This window comes from Ictalurus furcatus, chromosome 10 (genome assembly GCF_023375685.1).
Source record: "Ictalurus furcatus strain D&B chromosome 10, Billie_1.0, whole genome shotgun sequence".
NCBI lineage: Eukaryota > Metazoa > Chordata > Actinopteri > Siluriformes > Ictaluridae > Ictalurus > Ictalurus furcatus.
The window spans coordinates 9,072,591-9,091,223 of record NC_071264.1 but is presented as its reverse complement, the minus strand read 5'-3'; the positions used below and the strand labels follow the sequence as shown (position 1 = coordinate 9,091,223).

The 18,633-nt window shown below is 38.6% G+C and overlaps 1 protein-coding gene across 5 annotated transcripts; it reads left to right on the top strand.

The window, feature by feature from the left end:
* Nucleotides 1-380: 380 nt before the first annotated feature.
* Nucleotides 381-17,601, top strand: mcoln2 (mucolipin TRP cation channel 2). 5 transcript variants are annotated; one of them, XR_008386907.1, is made up of 16 exons: nt 381-1,206; nt 1,934-2,093; nt 2,399-2,572; nt 5,478-5,631; nt 7,398-7,476; nt 7,556-7,652; nt 7,749-7,848; nt 8,191-8,303; nt 8,502-8,651; nt 9,106-9,207; nt 9,808-9,930; nt 10,259-10,465; nt 10,671-10,819; nt 14,235-14,295; nt 14,396-15,194; nt 15,521-17,601. XR_008386907.1 is itself a non-coding variant. In XM_053634498.1 (15 exons), exons 1-14 carry the CDS (start codon nt 1,169-1,171, stop codon nt 14,269-14,271), a joined length of 1,683 nt encoding a protein of 560 aa, XP_053490473.1. In that variant the 5' UTR covers nt 381-1,168; the 3' UTR covers nt 14,272-14,295; nt 15,521-17,601. The 5 variants fall into 5 exon arrangements, 1 of the variants encoding a protein (XP_053490473.1); XR_008386906.1 differs by having other exon boundaries at nt 382-1,206; nt 14,235-15,194; nt 15,521-15,730; nt 15,950-17,601; XR_008386905.1 differs by having other exon boundaries at nt 382-1,206; nt 14,235-15,194; nt 15,521-16,085; nt 16,192-17,601.
* Nucleotides 17,602-18,633: the final 1,032 nt, after the last annotated feature.

The following is an 18,633-nucleotide window of genomic DNA, read 5'->3' as shown; positions in this document are numbered from 1 at the left end:
AGGGTGTACCCTGCCTTGTGCCCCATGCCTTCAGGTTCCCCATGACCCTGAAGGATAAGCATTATAGAAGATGGATGGATGGATAGGATCTTGGGCTCCATGACTGTGCTGATTCCAATCAGATCACAGAGTTATTTAAGTTTCTTGCATAGCCGTAGGTTCTTGCGTCACAGTTGTAATGACAACAATGGGGAATCCAGATGTGGTATAGTGTTAAATAGAGTCAGCAGACCAAATGTTATGGATGGTTGATGAGGTGTTACCTTTGAAGCATGGAAATCTAGCAATGATTGGCTGAATTAAATGTGACTGCTGTGATTTTAGTCTAGGGGTGAGCAGCTCATTTTGTTTAAACTTTTTGTTTCATCTTAAAAAAAAAAAAAAAAATGGTGGGACTGTAGCTAGTGGTTCAAGCCCCAGCACTGCCAGGCTCTGGATTACTGATCGGAAGGTCAGGGGTTCAAGCCTCAGCACTGCCAAGCTGCCACTTTTGGGCCCTTAACCCTCTCTGCTCCGGGGTGCTGTATCATGGCTGACCCTGCGCTGCCCAACTTCTTAACACGCAAAGAAAAGCACTTCACTGTGCTGTAATGTATATGTGACCAACAAAGACTCATTATCCAGAGCCAATCCCGGTAACACTGGTTGCAAGGTGTGGAAAATTTAGCCCTGACAGCACACCAGTCCATCACAAGGCTACATATTAGTGATATTTCTGTGTTTTGTTTTGCATTCGTATTCACACTGCCCTCTTCTCTGGCCTCGAAGTGACTATTCAGGGCCCCTAGATGGAGGCAGCCTTCAAAAGATGGTGAGAAGCCTCACAGAGACTGCATTGCACAGTGCGTAAAAATTTGTGGAACACCCTTGTTGGCAGTGGCAATGGAGAGATTAATTTTAGTCTTATAATTTTCTGATCATTTTAGTTCTATATAATGTTCTCATTGTAATATAATGTTTTTGACAGTAAAATGATGGTTACATTATTTGTCTGTTATTTTGAGGGTTGCAAACTACTGAAAGGATCTTTTATTTAGTACACTAAGACCCCACCCACTGAGGAGCCACCAGGTTTATGATTGGTCAACAGCTTTTTGTGTTAAAGTGCAACGGTTTAGGGAAGATGATCAGTCACTCTGCATTCTAACCAGCTGTATGAGCATGGAGCATGGAGCTGCTTGTCGTGCCAAATGTCGATCCTACAAGGTAAGTTATTAAGAAGTACTTCATGATTCTTGTAGTTTATATATGCAAATGTCTGAGGAGCAGTTCTATTGAACTATGTAATTGACATTACAACTACAGTTTTATGTGAAGATACCATTGTAAATATCTTTGTTTTACCAGTATTATGATGAACCACAGTTTTGGGTGAGTTGTATAAGAATTTTAAACCTCGAGCAGTAATGATGTCCCCCCCCCCCCCCCCCAACAATATTTAGATTATTTATGCAGAACCTTGGACTTTTACCATACGAACACTGTCAATGCCCTTAAAGAGAATGTCGCAATCCTCTGTTGCAGTTTAAATGTTCAACAACACACATTTGTCATTAAATCCTTTCTTGCATGATAGAACAGTCACCTTCCTCATTTTAAGAATAGTCGTGTCACAAAAGAAAAAAGTAGCATGTTCAGCAGGTTTATGCTTTGTGAAATGAAAACTTGCTGCTGTGCTGGTCACTTGAGGTGAAATGCGGGATAATCTGGGTTAGTTTGATACATACATCGTTGAATGCTTTTAGATACATTTGCTAAAATACTGTAGTTTGACTTGGATTTGAACCTCCAGTTATAGAATCATACGTAAAGTGTACGTTTTTACTGCTTCCCATAACTGTATGTTCATGTGTCTGAACTTTGTGACAGTTGCAATTTTTCTTCAAGCACCACATTAATTAAATTTCTAACAGTTACTGGCTGTCTCTTTCAGTAACTCCATGTCCATGAGCTTTGACCAGACATTGGAAGAACGCCTACGAGATGACCTGCGATATTACTTCATGAGTCCCTGTCAGAAATACAGAGCACGGCGACAGCTACCATGGAAGTTGACAGTACAGATTTTAAAAATAGCCATGATTACAACTCAGGTATTCAGATAATCTGTGTGATTTATTGGAATGGCTTAGACTTCTTAAATATGCGTCACCACTCATTCTGCAGTACCAGTGACGTAACGATGGATAAGTGGAAAATGTTTTTAGTGTCATACAACAGTAAGAGTTGCCTCAATTTGCTACTTGTTTACTAGACAGATACAGAACGCAGTTCTTGAGTGCCCCTAAAAAGATGCAGTAAGCTGGGTATCATCTGAGAAATTTTCCTCTAGACTAATGAGTGCTGCATGAAATCTGAGAATGAAGAATTATATCTGTTCTCTCTGTTCCTTTCGAAGCTTATTCTCTTCGGGCTTAACAACCAGCTCGTAGTGACCTACAAAGAAGAGAACTTGATGGCCTTCAAGACTTTGTTCCTGAAGAGCTACAGTGGTGTGGAAGAGGATGACTATAGTGTAGCTGTCTATACTAAACAGAGTGTCTTTGACCATCTATACTACATCATAGATCAGGTTTGTTTGTTTTTTTCCCCTCACTCCCAGGTGACTCATTTTCAGTTTTTATTGCTTCTATTTCATTTGTGTGTTATCTGTTATACAAAACTTGGTTTTTGGACTTTCACTTTTTTGGTTCGTTGTCCATTCCCACTCAATTGCTCTTCCTTATTACACAGCAGCTACCAACTGCATAGTGAGATGGCTAAGATGGCTAACATTGTTTTAGTACACCTGGGTGACTAGGAACAGGAAATTGTTCAACCATGACTTCCTGTTTCACAGGGGTATAAATATGAGGTAACACATAGGCCAAATTCCCTTAGTCATTCATAACAATGGGTAAGGCCAAGGAATATAGCTGTGGTGTGCGTCAAAAGGTTGTTGAGCTTCACAAAATGGGAAGTGGCTATAAGAAAATAGCACAAGCATTGAAAATGCCCATTTCCACCATCAGGGCAATAATTAAGAAAGTCCAGTCAACTGGAAATGTTATGAATCAACCTGGAATTGGACGTGTGTTTATATCGTCTCAATGCACTGTGAAGAGGAAGGTTCGAGTGGCCAAAAAATCTCCAAGGATCACAGCTGGAGAATTGCAGAAGTTAGTTGTGTCTTGGGGTCAGAAAGTCTCCAAAACTACAATCCGAAGTCACCTACATCACCACAAGTTGTTTGGGTTTCAAGAAAAAAGCCTCTACTCTCATCCAAAAGTTTAGTTTGCCAGACACTACTGGAACTTAAGATGGGATCGGGTTCTATGGGCAGATGAAACCAAAATAGAGCTTTTTGGCAATAAACACCAGAGATGGTTTTGGAGCACGCAGAGAGGTAGCCATATGGAAAAGTACCTCATGCCCACGGTTAAATATGGTGGTGACTCTTTAATGTTTTGGGACTGTTTTTCTGCTAGACGACCTGGACATTTTGTTGAGATACATGGCATCATGGACTCTATCAAATATCAACAGATATTAAATGAAAACCTCTTTCAGACTGCCTCTGCCACAAAGCTTAAAATGGGCCGTGGTTGGATCTTCCAGCAGGACAATGATCCAAAACATACATTAAAATCAACACAAAAATGGTTTACTGACCACAAAATCAAGGTCCTCCCATGGCCATCCCAGTCCCCTGACCTGAACCCCATAGAAAACCTGTGGGGTGAACTGAAGAGGAGAGTCCACTAGCATGGACCTCAACATTTGAAGGATTTGGAGAGATTCTGTATGGAGGAATGGTCTCAGATCTCTTGCCATGTATTCTCCAACCTCATCAGGCATTATAGGAGAAGACTCAGAGCTGTTATCTTGGCAAAGGGAAGTAGCACAAAGTATTGACTAAAAGGGTGCCAATAATTGTTTCACACCTATATTTAAGATGATTTTTTTTTGATAAACCTGTGTTGTTGTTGTTTTTTTGCAATTGTTTGATATCCATGAGAGTAGAGTATTGTTAAACCTTTTGATCTTTTCTTTAAAAAAATCACAAAAATAATGACAATTTTTCACAGCCTTCTTTGCTCATATGTACCTAGGGTGCCAGTATTAGTGGAGGGTGCTGCAACCCCTATTCTTATCTGTATTCACATGTTCTGCCCATATCTGTGTGAGTTCTCTGGTTTCCTCCCACCAGTAGGTGGATTGGCTATGATAAACTGCCCCTAAATGTGAATGGGTAGGTGTCCTGCGATGAACTTCCCATCTAGGGTGTATTTCCACCTTATGCCCTTCTATGTTCCCGATAATAGGCCTTGAATCCACAGTGACCCTGACCTAAAGATCTTTAGATTTCAATTCTAAATGAATGCTGCATAACATACTTTATATTATTTTTGATGTGAATATTCGATTACTTGAAAACCTAACATGAAATGTGTGGCTGAACATGTCACACATTTCAGTCCAAAGGTTTTTTTTTGTTTTGTTTTTTTTTTCCAGTGAGGCTCTCATCAGGATGGTTAGGAATCTCTTTATTTCGCCAAGTATGTCACACAAATGAGGAATTTGTCATGTTGTGTGCACACATGTATTACATGTAACATACTAAACAGACCAGACAAGTACATGGATTCTTAACAATATTCAAGAAAATAGACTTTTAACTAAATGAAATAATAATAATAATAAAAATAGAAGAATAGACTAAAAGATTAGATATTAAGAAGCAGTTGTGAAAGTAACCAAAAGATGCGACCAGAAGATGTGAAAATATGTACTTGTAGAGTCTGAGGAAACAGAAATTAAATAACTATTGTTACAGTATGTTACAGAATGATTTGAACATTGTGCTTTTGTTCAGGGACGCATTGTGCAGAGGAGTTAGAGCTATGTGAGAGAGGAAATGAAAAAAGAAAAAAAAAGATTAATGAGTGCCAAAGCTCTGGTTAAAAAGCTGTTGGCGTATCCTTTTGTGCTGTCTTTGATGGCCCTGAGTCTTCTTCCAGAGGGAAATGGCTTGAAGAGGTGACATTCAGGGTGTGAAGGGTCAGCTATAACCTTGCCAGCAGACTTTGTGACCCTGGTGTTGTAAATGACCTGAAGGCGTTGGCAGACTACATATAATGATCCTGTCCACTGTCCTGGTTATGCATTGGCTCACTGTCGTGAGGTAGAGGATCCAAAGCAGGCAGTTATAGATGAAGATAGGATGGACTCGATTGCTGTGTAGAACTCGATCATCAGTGCATACGGCAGGTTGAATTTATTCAGCTGCCTCAGAAAGAACATTCTCTGTTGCGCTCTCCTGGCTATGGAGACCCCTTGTAACCCCTCCCATTTCAGGTCCCTGGATATGGTTTTCCTGAGGAACTTGAGTGACTCCACAGTGGAAACCACAGAGCCATTAACTGAAAGTTTGTCTAAATAAAATGAATTAGTAAGAGAACAGAAAGTACATTCAGTTTGTGTTATCTGTCTTGCAGTACTCTCAGTTAGACCAGCTGTCTGTGGGCTCTGTCAGCTATGCCGAGGAGGATGGAAATCTACTTCCTTTGGTCATCTGTAAAGAGTACTACAGACCGGGTAGCGGGAAGCATTCTGAAGGAACCTACAATATAGATGCCCAAACTGAGTCAGGTTATTGCCGTGTCACTGTGTATTTTCATTTTATTATACAGTCAGGTCCATAAGTATTTGGACAGTGACACAATTTTCATAATTTTGCCTGTCTTCACTACCACAATGGATTTGAAATGAAACAATCAAGATGTGATTGAAGTGTAGACTTTCAGCTTTAAAAATATTGCGTTAACTCTTTAGGAATTATAGACATTTTTTTAAGTCCCTCCATTTTCATAGGCTCAAAAGTAATTGGACGATTGACTGATACTCAGTTTCACGGCCAGGTGTGGCCTGTTTCCTCGTTATTTCATGACAGATTAAGGAGACAAAAGGTCTGGAATTGATTCCAAGTGTTGAATTTGCATTCGGTAGCTGTTCATGGGAACTCTCAATATGCGGTCCAATGAGGTGTTGATGCATGTGAAGGAGGCCATCATTTGGCTGAAAAAACAAAACAAATCTATCAGAGAGATAGCAGAAACTTTAGGAGTAGCCAAATCAACAATTTGGTACATTCTTAAAAAGAAGGAATGCATTGGTGAGCTCAGAAACACCAAAAGCCCTGGAAGATCATGGAGGACAACTAAGTTGGACGAATGCAGAATTCTTTCCTTGTTGAAGAAAAAGAAATCATTCACAACATCTAGTCAAGTCAAGAACACTCTGGAGGAGGTACGCGTATCATTGTAACCTCAACATGCAAACCACTGGTAATGCTCAAGAAAAAAAGGCTGACCAGTTCTGATGCAAGATGAACTTTTACCAGAACGATGGGAAGAGAAGAGCATGGAGAAGGTAAAGGAAAGGCTCATGATCCAAAGCATACCACATCATTTGTCAAATCTGTGGAGGAAGTGTTATGGCATGGGCATGTATGACTGCCAGTGGAACTGGACCACTGGTGTTTATTGATGATGTGACTGCTGATAGAAGACACAGGATGAATTCTGAAGTGTATAGAGCTATGCTTTCTGCTCAGATTCAATCAAATGCTGCAAAACTGATAAGAAGATGCTTTACAGTACAGATGGATAATGACCCAAAACATACCGTGAAAGCAGCTCAAGGGCTTCTTAAAGCAAAGAAATGAAATGTTCTTAAATGTCTGATGACCTCAACCCAACTGAGCATGCTTTTCACTTACTGAAGACAAAACTGAAGGCAGAAAGACCCACAAACAAGCAGCAACTGAAGTCGGCTGCAGTAAAGGCCTGGCAAAGCATCTCAAAGGAGGACACTCAGCATTTAGTGATGTCCATCTGTTCCAGACTTCAGGCAGTCATCGACTGCAAAGGATTTGCATTCAAGTATTAAAAAGAATCTTAATTTTTATGATTGCTAGTTTGTATAATTACTTTTGAGCATGTGAAAATGGAGGGAATCATGAAAATGGCTATGATTTCTAAACGGTTAATGCAGTATTTTTGTATAAACCCCTTGAATTAAGTCTACACTTCAATCTTTATTGCTTCATTTCAAATCCATGGTGGTGGTGTACAGAGGCAAAATTATGAAAATTTTGTCACTGTCCAAAAAAAAAAAAAAAAAAAAATCCCTTTTGAGGAAAAGTTCAGTAGTAAAGTAAAGCAATGTTCATTTAAAAGAACCCCCTAGAAAAGTCTGGGTTTAAATGTATTTCCATTTGAATTAATTTACATTTATTACACATTAAAATGTATTAATATGGCATATCTCTAAGATAATCAAGTCAGAATATATGATATATAATTTCATGTAGTGATACATTGCCATTTCTCTAACATTTAATACATACATTTCAGCTTGCTTAACTTTGGATCCCAGATCTGCTGCAACATGCACTACTAGAAATGCCTCTTTTTTTGAGATTGACTTTTGCAGGTGTGTACATCTAAATATTTTTCTGTCTTTATCATTACATCTTTAGCTGCTTAAACCACATGTATTTCTTGTCCAACAGACTTGTCACTATTGAAATCTCATTCCGGCTTAATGGAATCAACCTACAAACTGTCCTTTCACATGAGTTACCTGATTGTTACACTTTTGCTGTTTTGGTAAGATGATATTCAGCAAATGAGCAAAATATTGTTGTTAAATTAATGAGGCTTGGATGGTGACTTGTTACATCAAACATTTGATTTTCCCAACAGGTTACATTTGACAATCGGTGCCATAGTGGAAAAGTGAAAATTACCCTTGGTATCGATGCTGTTAGCAGTGCATGCAAAAACTGGAAGATTTCAGGAACTGGTATGGGAAGAAATTTTACTGACACAATGTAAAGTATTGATTAATTAAATACTTGTATTCATTTGAAAGACCTATATATCGGTCTATACAGGATGAACAGTGAACATGAGCAGGCCATGTTTTAATAAATGATTAGTTCAGTAACACTGCTAAAATTACAATAAATGTTAACTGTGATGTAATTTTTTTTTTTTTTTAAATGTACAAAATATAATGAAATACAGATTCTTGTGAAATGTTTCTATTCAATTAGGTAGGAAACTGAAATACCGTTATTTAGTTATTTATGGAAAGCATGTCTGTAAATAGAAATAATTTTCAGTCTGTGGTTATCTTTTTCAGCTCAGAAGAACACTCACTATCTTCTCATTTTTGATGCTGTTGTTATCCTAGTGTGTCTGGTCTCTTCTGTGCTTTGCATTCGCTCTATATTTCTTGCAATTAGATTACTTCAGGTAAAACCCTGTCCATGAAGAATAACTGTTGATGAACATGTCTAATTTTGATGTTTACTCCTTTTAAAAATAACAACAACAACAACAACAAACAAGTTGGCTTTTGTATGACTTTGTGTATCCTTGCATAAGTTGTGTATCTGTGCATGACTTGTGCATTTTCTGAGATTGTTTTTTAAATATGTTTTCTGTTTGCAGAGATTTTCCAAGTTCTGTGTTTGGAAGTACAATAATAAAGTATGTGAGGATGACCAACGAGAGTTTTTAAATGGCTGGTACATCTTGGTAATTATCAGTGATGTTATGGCAATCATAGGGTCAATACTGAAGATGGAAATTCAGGCAAAGGTAATTATGAAATGCTAATTAATAAGGAATGAGGTGTATAGGTTTACTTTGATCAGCATTGCTCTAGAGGAAAAATGAAACATGTTGGTTTACAAATTATGTAAGTTGATTGCTGATAGATACAAAAAAAAAAAAAAAACATTTTTATGTGTCCCTTTTTTTTTGTGCATCACAGCTGTTAATATTTACAATAACGTTTGAATGTCTACAGTTATGATTTCATTAAACTCCCAAGAGCAGGTCCATACTTAGGCATTTCACTCTCATGACCGTAAAGCTTTTTCTGTAAATTTAATTTGGACATTAACTGTTGTAAGATGAATAACTGAATAATTAGATGGTAAAGGGTTTCAATGGTTGCCATTGTTCCATGGCAGTTTACTTTAGCACCAAAATAAACGTGCCTGACTGCCAAGATAAGCAGTCTGTATCATTCCTCTTCTTCTCCTCACAGAGCCTGACAAACTATGATGTGTGTAGCATCTTTTTAGGAACATCCACACTCATGGTCTGGGTTGGGGTCATCAGATATTTAGGTTACTTCCAGAAGTATAATGTGAGTAAGCACTCCTCTCTCATCACATGTACACTTGTCAGTTTAACATCCGGTGTCTCTTTTTTTTATTCCATTAATGAGACCCTGTCGCCAACACTGTGTCTTATGTGTATTGATTTATTAGCATTAGCATGATATAGGACGACATACAGTATCTCACAAAAGTGAGTACACCCCTGACATTTTTGTAAATATTTGATTATATCTTTTCTTGTGACAACACTGAAGAAATGACACTTTGCTACAATGTAAACTAGTGAGTGTACAGCTTGTGTAACAGTGTAAATTTGCTGTCCCCTCAAAATAACTCAACACACAGCCATTAATGTCTAAACCGCTGGCAACAAAAGTGAGTACACCCCTAAGTGAAAATGTTCAAATTGGGCCCAACGTGTCAATATTTTGTGTGGCCACCATTATTTTCCAGCACTGCCTTAACCCTCTTGGGCATGGAGTTCACCAGAGCTTAATAATCAAATATTTACAAAAATGTGAGGGGTGTACTCACTTTTGTGAGATACTGTATATGTACATATAACTTACAACATACACTGTAGTTAGTTATTAAGACTTATAATAAGTTCATGTCTGCCGGTGCAGGTTCTTATCCTTACTATGCAGGCAGCCCTACCCAAAGTTCTCCGCTTCTGCTGCTGTGCAGGAATGATTTATCTGGGCTACACTTTCTGTGGGTGGATCGTTTTAGGGCCCTACCATGAAAAGGTAAATTAGTACATAGTGTACGTAGTACATAATAGTGCTTAAAAAGTATAAAGAGCAGGAACTCCAAATGTTGGAATGTCCTTGGAGCTATAGAGTATGTTATTGGGAAATGTTATGTGCAGTAGATCTGTACTGCATGCCTTAGTCTTATGACCATAAGATGGCAGCATTTATATGTTGATAGCAAAAAGCTTACTGTTGTCTAGTTTAAGCAATAGATGTGTGAAAATGACCTCTTGTTTTTTTTTCCTTGTACATAATCTTTCAAGCAAGTAATCAATCGTGTATTGTCCCGTATGTCTGCATGGATTTGTAATAAATGGGCCAGTTTGAGGGTCTGAGCCGCGTGGCCGAATGCCTCTTCTCCCTGGTGAACGGGGACGACATGTTCCCGACGTTTGCTGAGTTCCCGCAAAAGAACATCATGGTGTGGCTGTTCAGCAGGGTCTACCTCTACTCTTTCATCTCCCTCTTCATCTACATGGTGCTCAGCCTTTTCATAGCTCTCATCACAGATGCTTACGAGAGCATCAAGGTACACTTCCTAATCACGACAGCATGCAGTGCAAAGAATGTTAGAGCAAAGTTGTGAATGCATTTTCAGAAGCTGAGGTGGCATCTTTTCCAAGTTTTTTTTTTTTTTAATATGAAGACTCTACTTTTTGTTCTGTTGTGTAACACCCCTTTCAACCCATGGCTACCCTCATATTAACAAACTTTTCCTTCTCTTTGTGGGTTAGCGCTACCAGAAAAACGGGTTTCCCATGACAGAGCTGCAGCTGTTCCTGAGTGTGAAGAAAGAGGTCCCAGAGGGGGAGGATGTAGAAAATGGAGAGGAAGGCAGCACCCATAGTGTCTCCTCCTTCACTATGCTGTGTGGCTGCAAAAGGTACACAGTCTCAGGCTTGTCCTCAGTGAGGTTATACCACAGTGGAATAAGAAATGAAATTAGTGGTGTGAGGGAGAGTTGGACACACCCAACTATGTGCTGATTACAGAGGCATGTAGAGCTAATCAGAAGGAAAAAAAAACTAGAGGAGACTTCTTGACTGTGGGCTGCTCTTGTGATAAGCAAGCTCATGTTGTGACAAAGCATTTTCTCTGATAAGTGTTTTTCAGCCTCAGAATAAAAAATAGACAATGTTTTCTTTCAGTTGTTTGATTCTAAATACTTGGATACACTTTAAATCTCATTTCACATGGTGGAAAGTTGTAATGTAATAAGTTCAGTAGTTCAACAGTTTTTATCTGATCGCTACATCACTACACATACACGACTTTTTTTTTTCTGAACATGGCTGTGACGTACACAGTCTGGGTTGAAATGTACGTTCTTTTCATGCAAAATCTACATTGTTAAAGTGAATGGACAAGCCCTTTAAGCCTGTTTTTTTTTTTTATAAGCGTACATGAGGGGAACGGAAGAGTGCTCAGAGTTTATTAGCTGTGTTCTTGTCCAGTTGGCAGCCTTTATCTACAGGGAGTGACACAGAATTCCCAACCATAATTTGATGCTTTATATACACCACAGATAAAAGCCACTTATCCACTTATGTACTGAGTGACAAAACCCTGAGAAGATTTGAGAAAAGATGGCAAAGTGGTTTTTACATCTAATTTGGGTAGATATTTATCACTGGTCATTAGATTATTGCAAAATTGATGCTTTATGGCCATGTTAATCTCTGTGAGATCTTGTTTAGGTGGTGAGAGGATGCATGTTCCTTTTCTCATTTAACTGCTTTTTTTTGGGGGGGGGGGGGTTCTCATTTGCGTCTTACTGGTAGTCTCCCAGTTATAGTAGTTTGATATTTCTATTATGATTATTCGATTTAGATGATTACATTATGTTCTTCTTTTGCCAGCAAAATACATTAGCTTAACTTTTAGGGATAGAAATGCATTTTGGTGTCCTGAAGTAATTTGACCTCTTTGGAAATAAAAGCAATCTGAGTATAATATCAGCTACATGTACAATAAGCTACCATGAATGACCTATTTAATTGCATTATAAAAAGTCACAATCAGTGATGTCTCAAATATATGTATGGGATCAGCCTTTTCAGATGCCTCTCTGTATAAATATGTGTCATTTTCAGTTAATCTCCAGACAGACATTATGTTGTTTTTAATTACATTACATTTACATTTATTCACTTAGCAGACGCTTTTATCCAAAGCTACTTACAAATGAGAAAAATACAAGCAAAGCGATATATCAAGCAGAGAACAATACAAGAAGTGCTACCATACAAGATCTATTAATTGAATTCCAGAAGAAGCAAAGTGCAGAGTAGAGGTGTAAGTGCATTTTTTTATTTATTTATTATGAGTTGGTTAGGTGTTCATGGAAGAGGTGGGTCTTTAGCTGTTTTTTGAAGATGGTGAGAGATTCTGTGGTCCGGATTGAGATTGGAAGTGCATTCCACCACTGAGGAACGGTTAGTGTGAAGATTCTGGAAAGGGACCTTGCGCCACGCTGAGTGGGAACTGCTAAACGTTGGTCGCTAATCGATTGCAGATTGCGAGAGGGAACGTAGGCCTTCAGGAGAGAGTTGAGGTAGGAGGGTAGGGTGCTGTTCCTGACAAGGTCTTGTAGGTGAGCATCAAGGCCTTGAACTTGATGTGGGCGGCTACAGGAAGCCAGTGGAGGGAGATGAAGAGGGGTGTGACATGGGTTCTCTTGGACTGGTTGAAGACGAGGCGCGCTGCAGCATTCTGAATCATCTCAAGGGGTTTAATGGAGCTGGCTGGGAGGCCTGAAAGCAGTGAGTTGCAGTAGTCCAGTTTAGAGATAACAAGAGCCTGGACTAGTATCTGTGTAGCCTGTTTGGTGATATAGGGTCGGATTTTCTTGATGTTGTAAAGGATGAACCTACAGGACCTTGCAGTTGCTGAGATATGGTCTGCAAAGGTCAAGCCGCATCAGGAATCACCCCAAGGTTCCTGGCCGTCCTGGTTGGCATGAATGTGAGTGAGCCGAGCTGTACAGTGAGGTTGTGGTTGATTGAGGGACAGGCTGGGATGACGAGAAGCTCAGATTTTGCCAAGTTAAGCTTAAGATGGTTTTCCTTCATCCAGACCGAGATGTCCGAAAGGCAAGCAGAGATGCGTGCAGAGACGGATGGATCGTCAGGTTGGAAGGACAAATGGAGCTGGGTGTCATCAGCATAGCAATGATATGAGAAGCCATGAGACTCAATCGCCTGCCCTAGAGATGTAGTATAGATAGAAAAGAGGAGTGGACCCAAGAACTGACCCCTGTGGAACGCCAGTTGTGAGTTGCTGAGTTTTAGAAACACCTCCCCTCCATGATACCTTGAAGGATCTGTCAGAGAGATAGGATTCCCCCCAGCGCAGAACCATTCCAGTGATGCCCAGGCTGGAGAGAGTTGACAGAAGGATCTGATGGTTCACAGTGTCGAAAGCAGCAGAGAGGTCAAGTAGGATGAGGACAGATGATCTAGAGGATTATTTTATTTATTTATTTATTTTTTAATTAACAGTTCTTAAATATGAAACAGTGACTTGAAATGAAAATAACTCTGCATTATAGTGGTATCGTATTTATTTATTTGTCTATTTATTTATTTATTTTAAAAACATATTCTGAATTCCCTGTGATGGGTTGTCCCCCGCCTTGTGCCCCGAGCTGCCTGGGATAAGCGATACAGACAATGGATGGATGGATGGATATTCTGAATTTCTGAAACATTCTAAGAAGATTGACATTCTAGATTACTGGTTAAGTGGTTAGCACCTTCGCCTCACACCGCCAGGGTTGAGGGTTCGATTCTTGCCACGGCCCTGTGTGTACGGAGTTTGCATGTTCTCCCCGTGCTGTGGTGGTTTCCTCCCCAGTCCAAAGATATGTATGGTAGGCTGATTGGCATGTCCAAAGTGTCCGTAGTGTGTGAATGTGTATGTGAGTGTGCCCTGCGATGGATTGGCACTCTGTCCAGGGTATACCCTGCCTTGTGCCCCATGCTCCCTGGGATAGGCTCCAGGCTCCCCACGACCCAGTAGGATAAGTGGTATAGAAGATGGATGGATGGAGCATTCTTATATTCTGAACATAACAATTCAGCATATAGTTCTACAATGGGATAGGTTTTAGAAATTTTAATAATAAAATGATAGAATGTGAATGTTTCTTATCCACTGTGATTATATTTATTGATAATTGATATTTTGTACCAGTTACAGAGAGATGAGCTATCTGGATGCTTGGGCTTCCAGAAAGGACTACATTATATAAGAAATCCATTTAAATTCTTATATTTGTGTGTTGTCTGTCTTTGCAGAGTTTCCAAAGACGATTGCACCGTTCTCATCAGCTGATAGAGAACAACCAAATGATCTCAGGCAAGGCTGACTTCAGTGGAAAAATCTGTGATTACAGACTCTTGTGCATTTCAAAATGCTTCCATTATACTGTGTATAATGTGTACCATCTACCCTATAGTTTACATGTAAATCCGGGATGGGAACATAACGTGCGTTAGCCAAATGAAGAAGACGATCAGTAACATCCATGAAGAGGACTAGAATATAATTAAGGCTCAGGAGTAAAAAAGATTTACCGGGAAATTCATGTTACGAAGAAGCGCAACGTTACCCCTGCCGTATGTTATAAATGCATGAAAGGGGACTATTTTCAGTTTGCTCATTAATAGAAGTAAACTGCTAAATCTATTTAAAGGAAATAGCTCCAATGCATGAACTATTACCCAGAGGTTAGATATTGTTAAGAAAATTCAGCAAATGGATTGTATTCAGCAAGTTTAATGATTGTACCTTGAAGAAGCTTATAAACTCTGGAAAAAATGAGAGTCTGGATGTTTAATATGATGTAACCCTCCCTCTTTTATTCATCTGTTTATATCAAAGGAAACATAATTGATGTGTGCCCCTCTTCTTGTTACTTAACTAAGTCAATATAAAGAAAGGTGAGAAATCAAAAGCTATAATACACTCTTATAAAAGAGGATGTTTCCTGAGGATGTTTCACTGGGTGTACAGTATCACTCCACTCATCTGTGTTCGCCACATAATATTTCACTTCCTAATTTGAAACCGTTACTACAGTTGTGCTAGTGACATCATCAGAGGACGAAGCAAACGATACTTTTCAGGAATATACTGCAACTTCTGACTTCAAATATGAAAGCTCATCAGATGAAGCAAATTTCACTAGAAGCACCTTTAACGGGAACGTACAAATCGATGTGAGCTAGATAAAGAGCTAGCCGATGTGCTATAAAGTGAGTGTGGCTTCTTCGAAATCTATTTCCTCTAAAGGAGCAAAAATACCCAGAACATTTGGCCATATCATGTTCAAAATGTCACTTACTTGATTTCTTGTTTGTAGAACTGTGGTATTAAAGCAATATCACACAAGCAATCGTGTAGCTATACTGAATATCGACATGGCTGTGAAGACCTACAGCACCATATTCACTATAACCACACTCTTGCTTGTGCGAAATTGCTTAAATAAATAGCATGATGGTTCTTGATTATGTTTGTATATTTTATCATGCATCATATATATTTTACTTATATATGCCATTCATTCATTCATGGTCAGGGTTTCTGTGGATCTGAAGCCTATAGCGGGAACACCGGATGCAACAGAGGAATACATCCTGCATGTACATTCATACCGAGAGGCGCTTAGACGAAACTGAAGAACCTGAAGGAAACCCCACATAGATAAGGGGTGAACATCCACACCCAACATCCAAACTCCACACAGACAGTAACCTGAGTACAGGATTGACCCGGGGCCCATGGAGCTGTAAGGTGGCAACACTAACCGCTGTAACACCATATAGGCCCTTACTCAGACATCTGTGATTAGAGATTATACAAATTGGCAAATTATACTGTAAGGCAGCATATTTAAAAAAAAATGCTATTTTAATTATATATTCCTCTTATACCACAGATATTTGCCAACGATTACTATTTTTCATTTATTAATGAATGACACATCTTGCTTTTTTAACTGTACAAGGTTACATTTAATGTTATGGAAAGTCCAAGAGACTCAAGTCTTCAGGACAGAGGAGTTTGCGCTTTCCGGTTTCTCAGTAATATGACAAGCAACTTGTTTTGTCTCATTAACATTGAGAGCTGAAACAGAGAGGCTGGTAAGGGAAAGACTATACATAACTGCTATAACATAAGTCTATGTGGAGTGTTTTTGGGCTGAGTTTAATGTTTTGTTGTTTTTTTGTTTTTTTTTTTTAAATACAGATTTGGAAACGCTAGCTCATCCACCCAAAGACCAAAGACTTGATACAATTTTCCAATTTCAGCATCTTTGTGAAAGCCACAATATGTTAAGGATCTCTCTGTCCTGAAAGAAGATAAAACATTAGTTGTGAAATGTCCTTAGCAGTCATTATGCCCATATTTTTAACATCCAGTGAGAATTTGCTACCGTCGGCACAATTTATACAGATTGTATCAGCTTCAAGGTCCCTTCCAAATTCCCCCACACAGCAAGAATGCAAACGTTGAAAGGAACTGCATTTTGTTTTGACTGGGTGGTAGTGTGGGGATGAGAGAGTGCAATTATAAATATAAGGATTGTTATTACTTTTTAAATATGGCGTTTATTGCATTTATAAAATATGTGTTTTGAAATCGAAGTATATCTTGCATTATGCGTACACACAGAGACAGGAAATGCAGTCACTAATACGTACTGTTTGAATTTTTCTAATTAGCATTTGAATTTGAACAAAGTCTGGAATTTGCTGCCATATTTCATAGGACCTTAATCTTATCACAAACGCACAAATGAACAGTGCAGCATGTTTGAGAATCATATCACGACTGTGTGAATGAATGATGTAGCTGGTGACTTCGGCTGTGGAGGAAGGCAAAACAATCTATTCAGGACTTTTTGGCAAAACATTTTCACTTCATTATATACTAAAAACCAGGTGCTTTTTCTGAGGACGTTTTCACTTCCTATTCAAAACTGCATTTACAAGTGAAAGTTGTATATTATTGCAGGCGAATAAAGCAAATCAAGAAGGCCTTTATATTCAGCGCCAGAATTATTGGCACCATATTAGGCATAAGATGGGTTAAAAAAAAAGATGTTAGGAACAAATGTCTTTGTGAAAAAATAATGCAAGTGTGACTTTAATTGAAGGTTGATTTAAGTGATTTAATTGGAATCTGCTGTATTACAAAATGATTCCATTATACTGTGTATACTGTATAACATCTACACCATCGTTTACATGTGTATCAGGGATGGGAATATAACTCACATTAGCCAAAGGAAGAAGATGATCAGTAATATCCATCCATACAGAGGATTACAATATAATTAAGACTCAGGAGTAAAAAGGTTTGCTGGATCGGATATCAAGTAAATATGAAGAATATATGAAATTCATCTTAATAACAGCCACAGTATTATCCCTACCATATGTTACAATTACAGGAAAGGCAATATTTTAATTTTCGTTAAGGGAAATGCATTAAGGCTGCAAAATATGTAGTGAGAGTATGGCTCTGGAGCCATAGAGGAAAAAGTGTTTGCAAACAGTGTACTAAAATGACCTATTCACATGTCCTTGAAAAACAGCCTTTTCACTTCTTCAATTAGCAAAAAATAAAAATAAAAACCCAGATGTTTATCCGGTGGACAGTTGCACTTCTTTCTTTTTTTTCTTTTTTTTTTTATATATATATATATATAAAAAAAAAATGTCAAGAAGGCCTAGTCACCTCCAAAGATGGGTAAAAATGTGGTTGATTCCTTTAATTGAAGGTTGATCTAACTGATTTTATTCATATACCCAGATGTCCAATTTTACATGTTTTTGGGAGGTGGGGACAAACCAGAGGAAACCCACATGGACACAAAAGCTCAGGATTGAAGTGAGAACCCTAAGAGGAGGCAACACTACCCACTGCACCACTGTGAATCCCAGATTAGAGAATACACAAATAAAGTGAGACAAAAGTGTGTTGATTTTCATAAATAAGGCAATGGCTACTTTTAAGGCAATAACCTAGAACTGTAATTATTGGTCCCTAAGAACCAATAATTGTAATTAAATCTAGCAAATCTTCACAGAAAAAAGAAAATGTAAGTGCAGACAGTGTGTCTATGATGCACAGCACCATTTCTATTGTAAGATTTATTTAAATGATTAGGAAAGCGGGGTTATGGAATAAATTCGGTACATCAGAAATGTATGGGGAAACAAATATTTCACACACTGAGTAAGGCTGTGAAAAGAAAATGACTCCCCTTTCCAATGCAATATGTTTTTGGCTTAATTTCTGGTCTATTGAATTTTCCCAGTGGACTGACCCATTTTCCTGTGCTTGTGCTCTAATGCATGCTTTCTTACAGGTCTCTCTCTCTCTCTCTCTCTCTCTCTCTCTCTCTCTCTCTCTCTCTCCAGCAGGCCAGTAGTAAGTCATAACTACCACTCAGAACCCCTACTTGTCTTATTTACTTATTAATTTCTCACAATAGTTGGTGCACAAAGACTAGACAGTGGTTGATAGAAAGGAAAAATGGAGTGTGTAGACAGTATGAGAAAAGGTAAGAAAAAATGTGACAAAAGTATTTGTTTCTTACGTCAGACACCCTCGCCTTTGTTGATCAGGCCCGAATTATGTACTATAGCATTTTTGCCACGTCTCACCTTTCTTAGCAAAAGC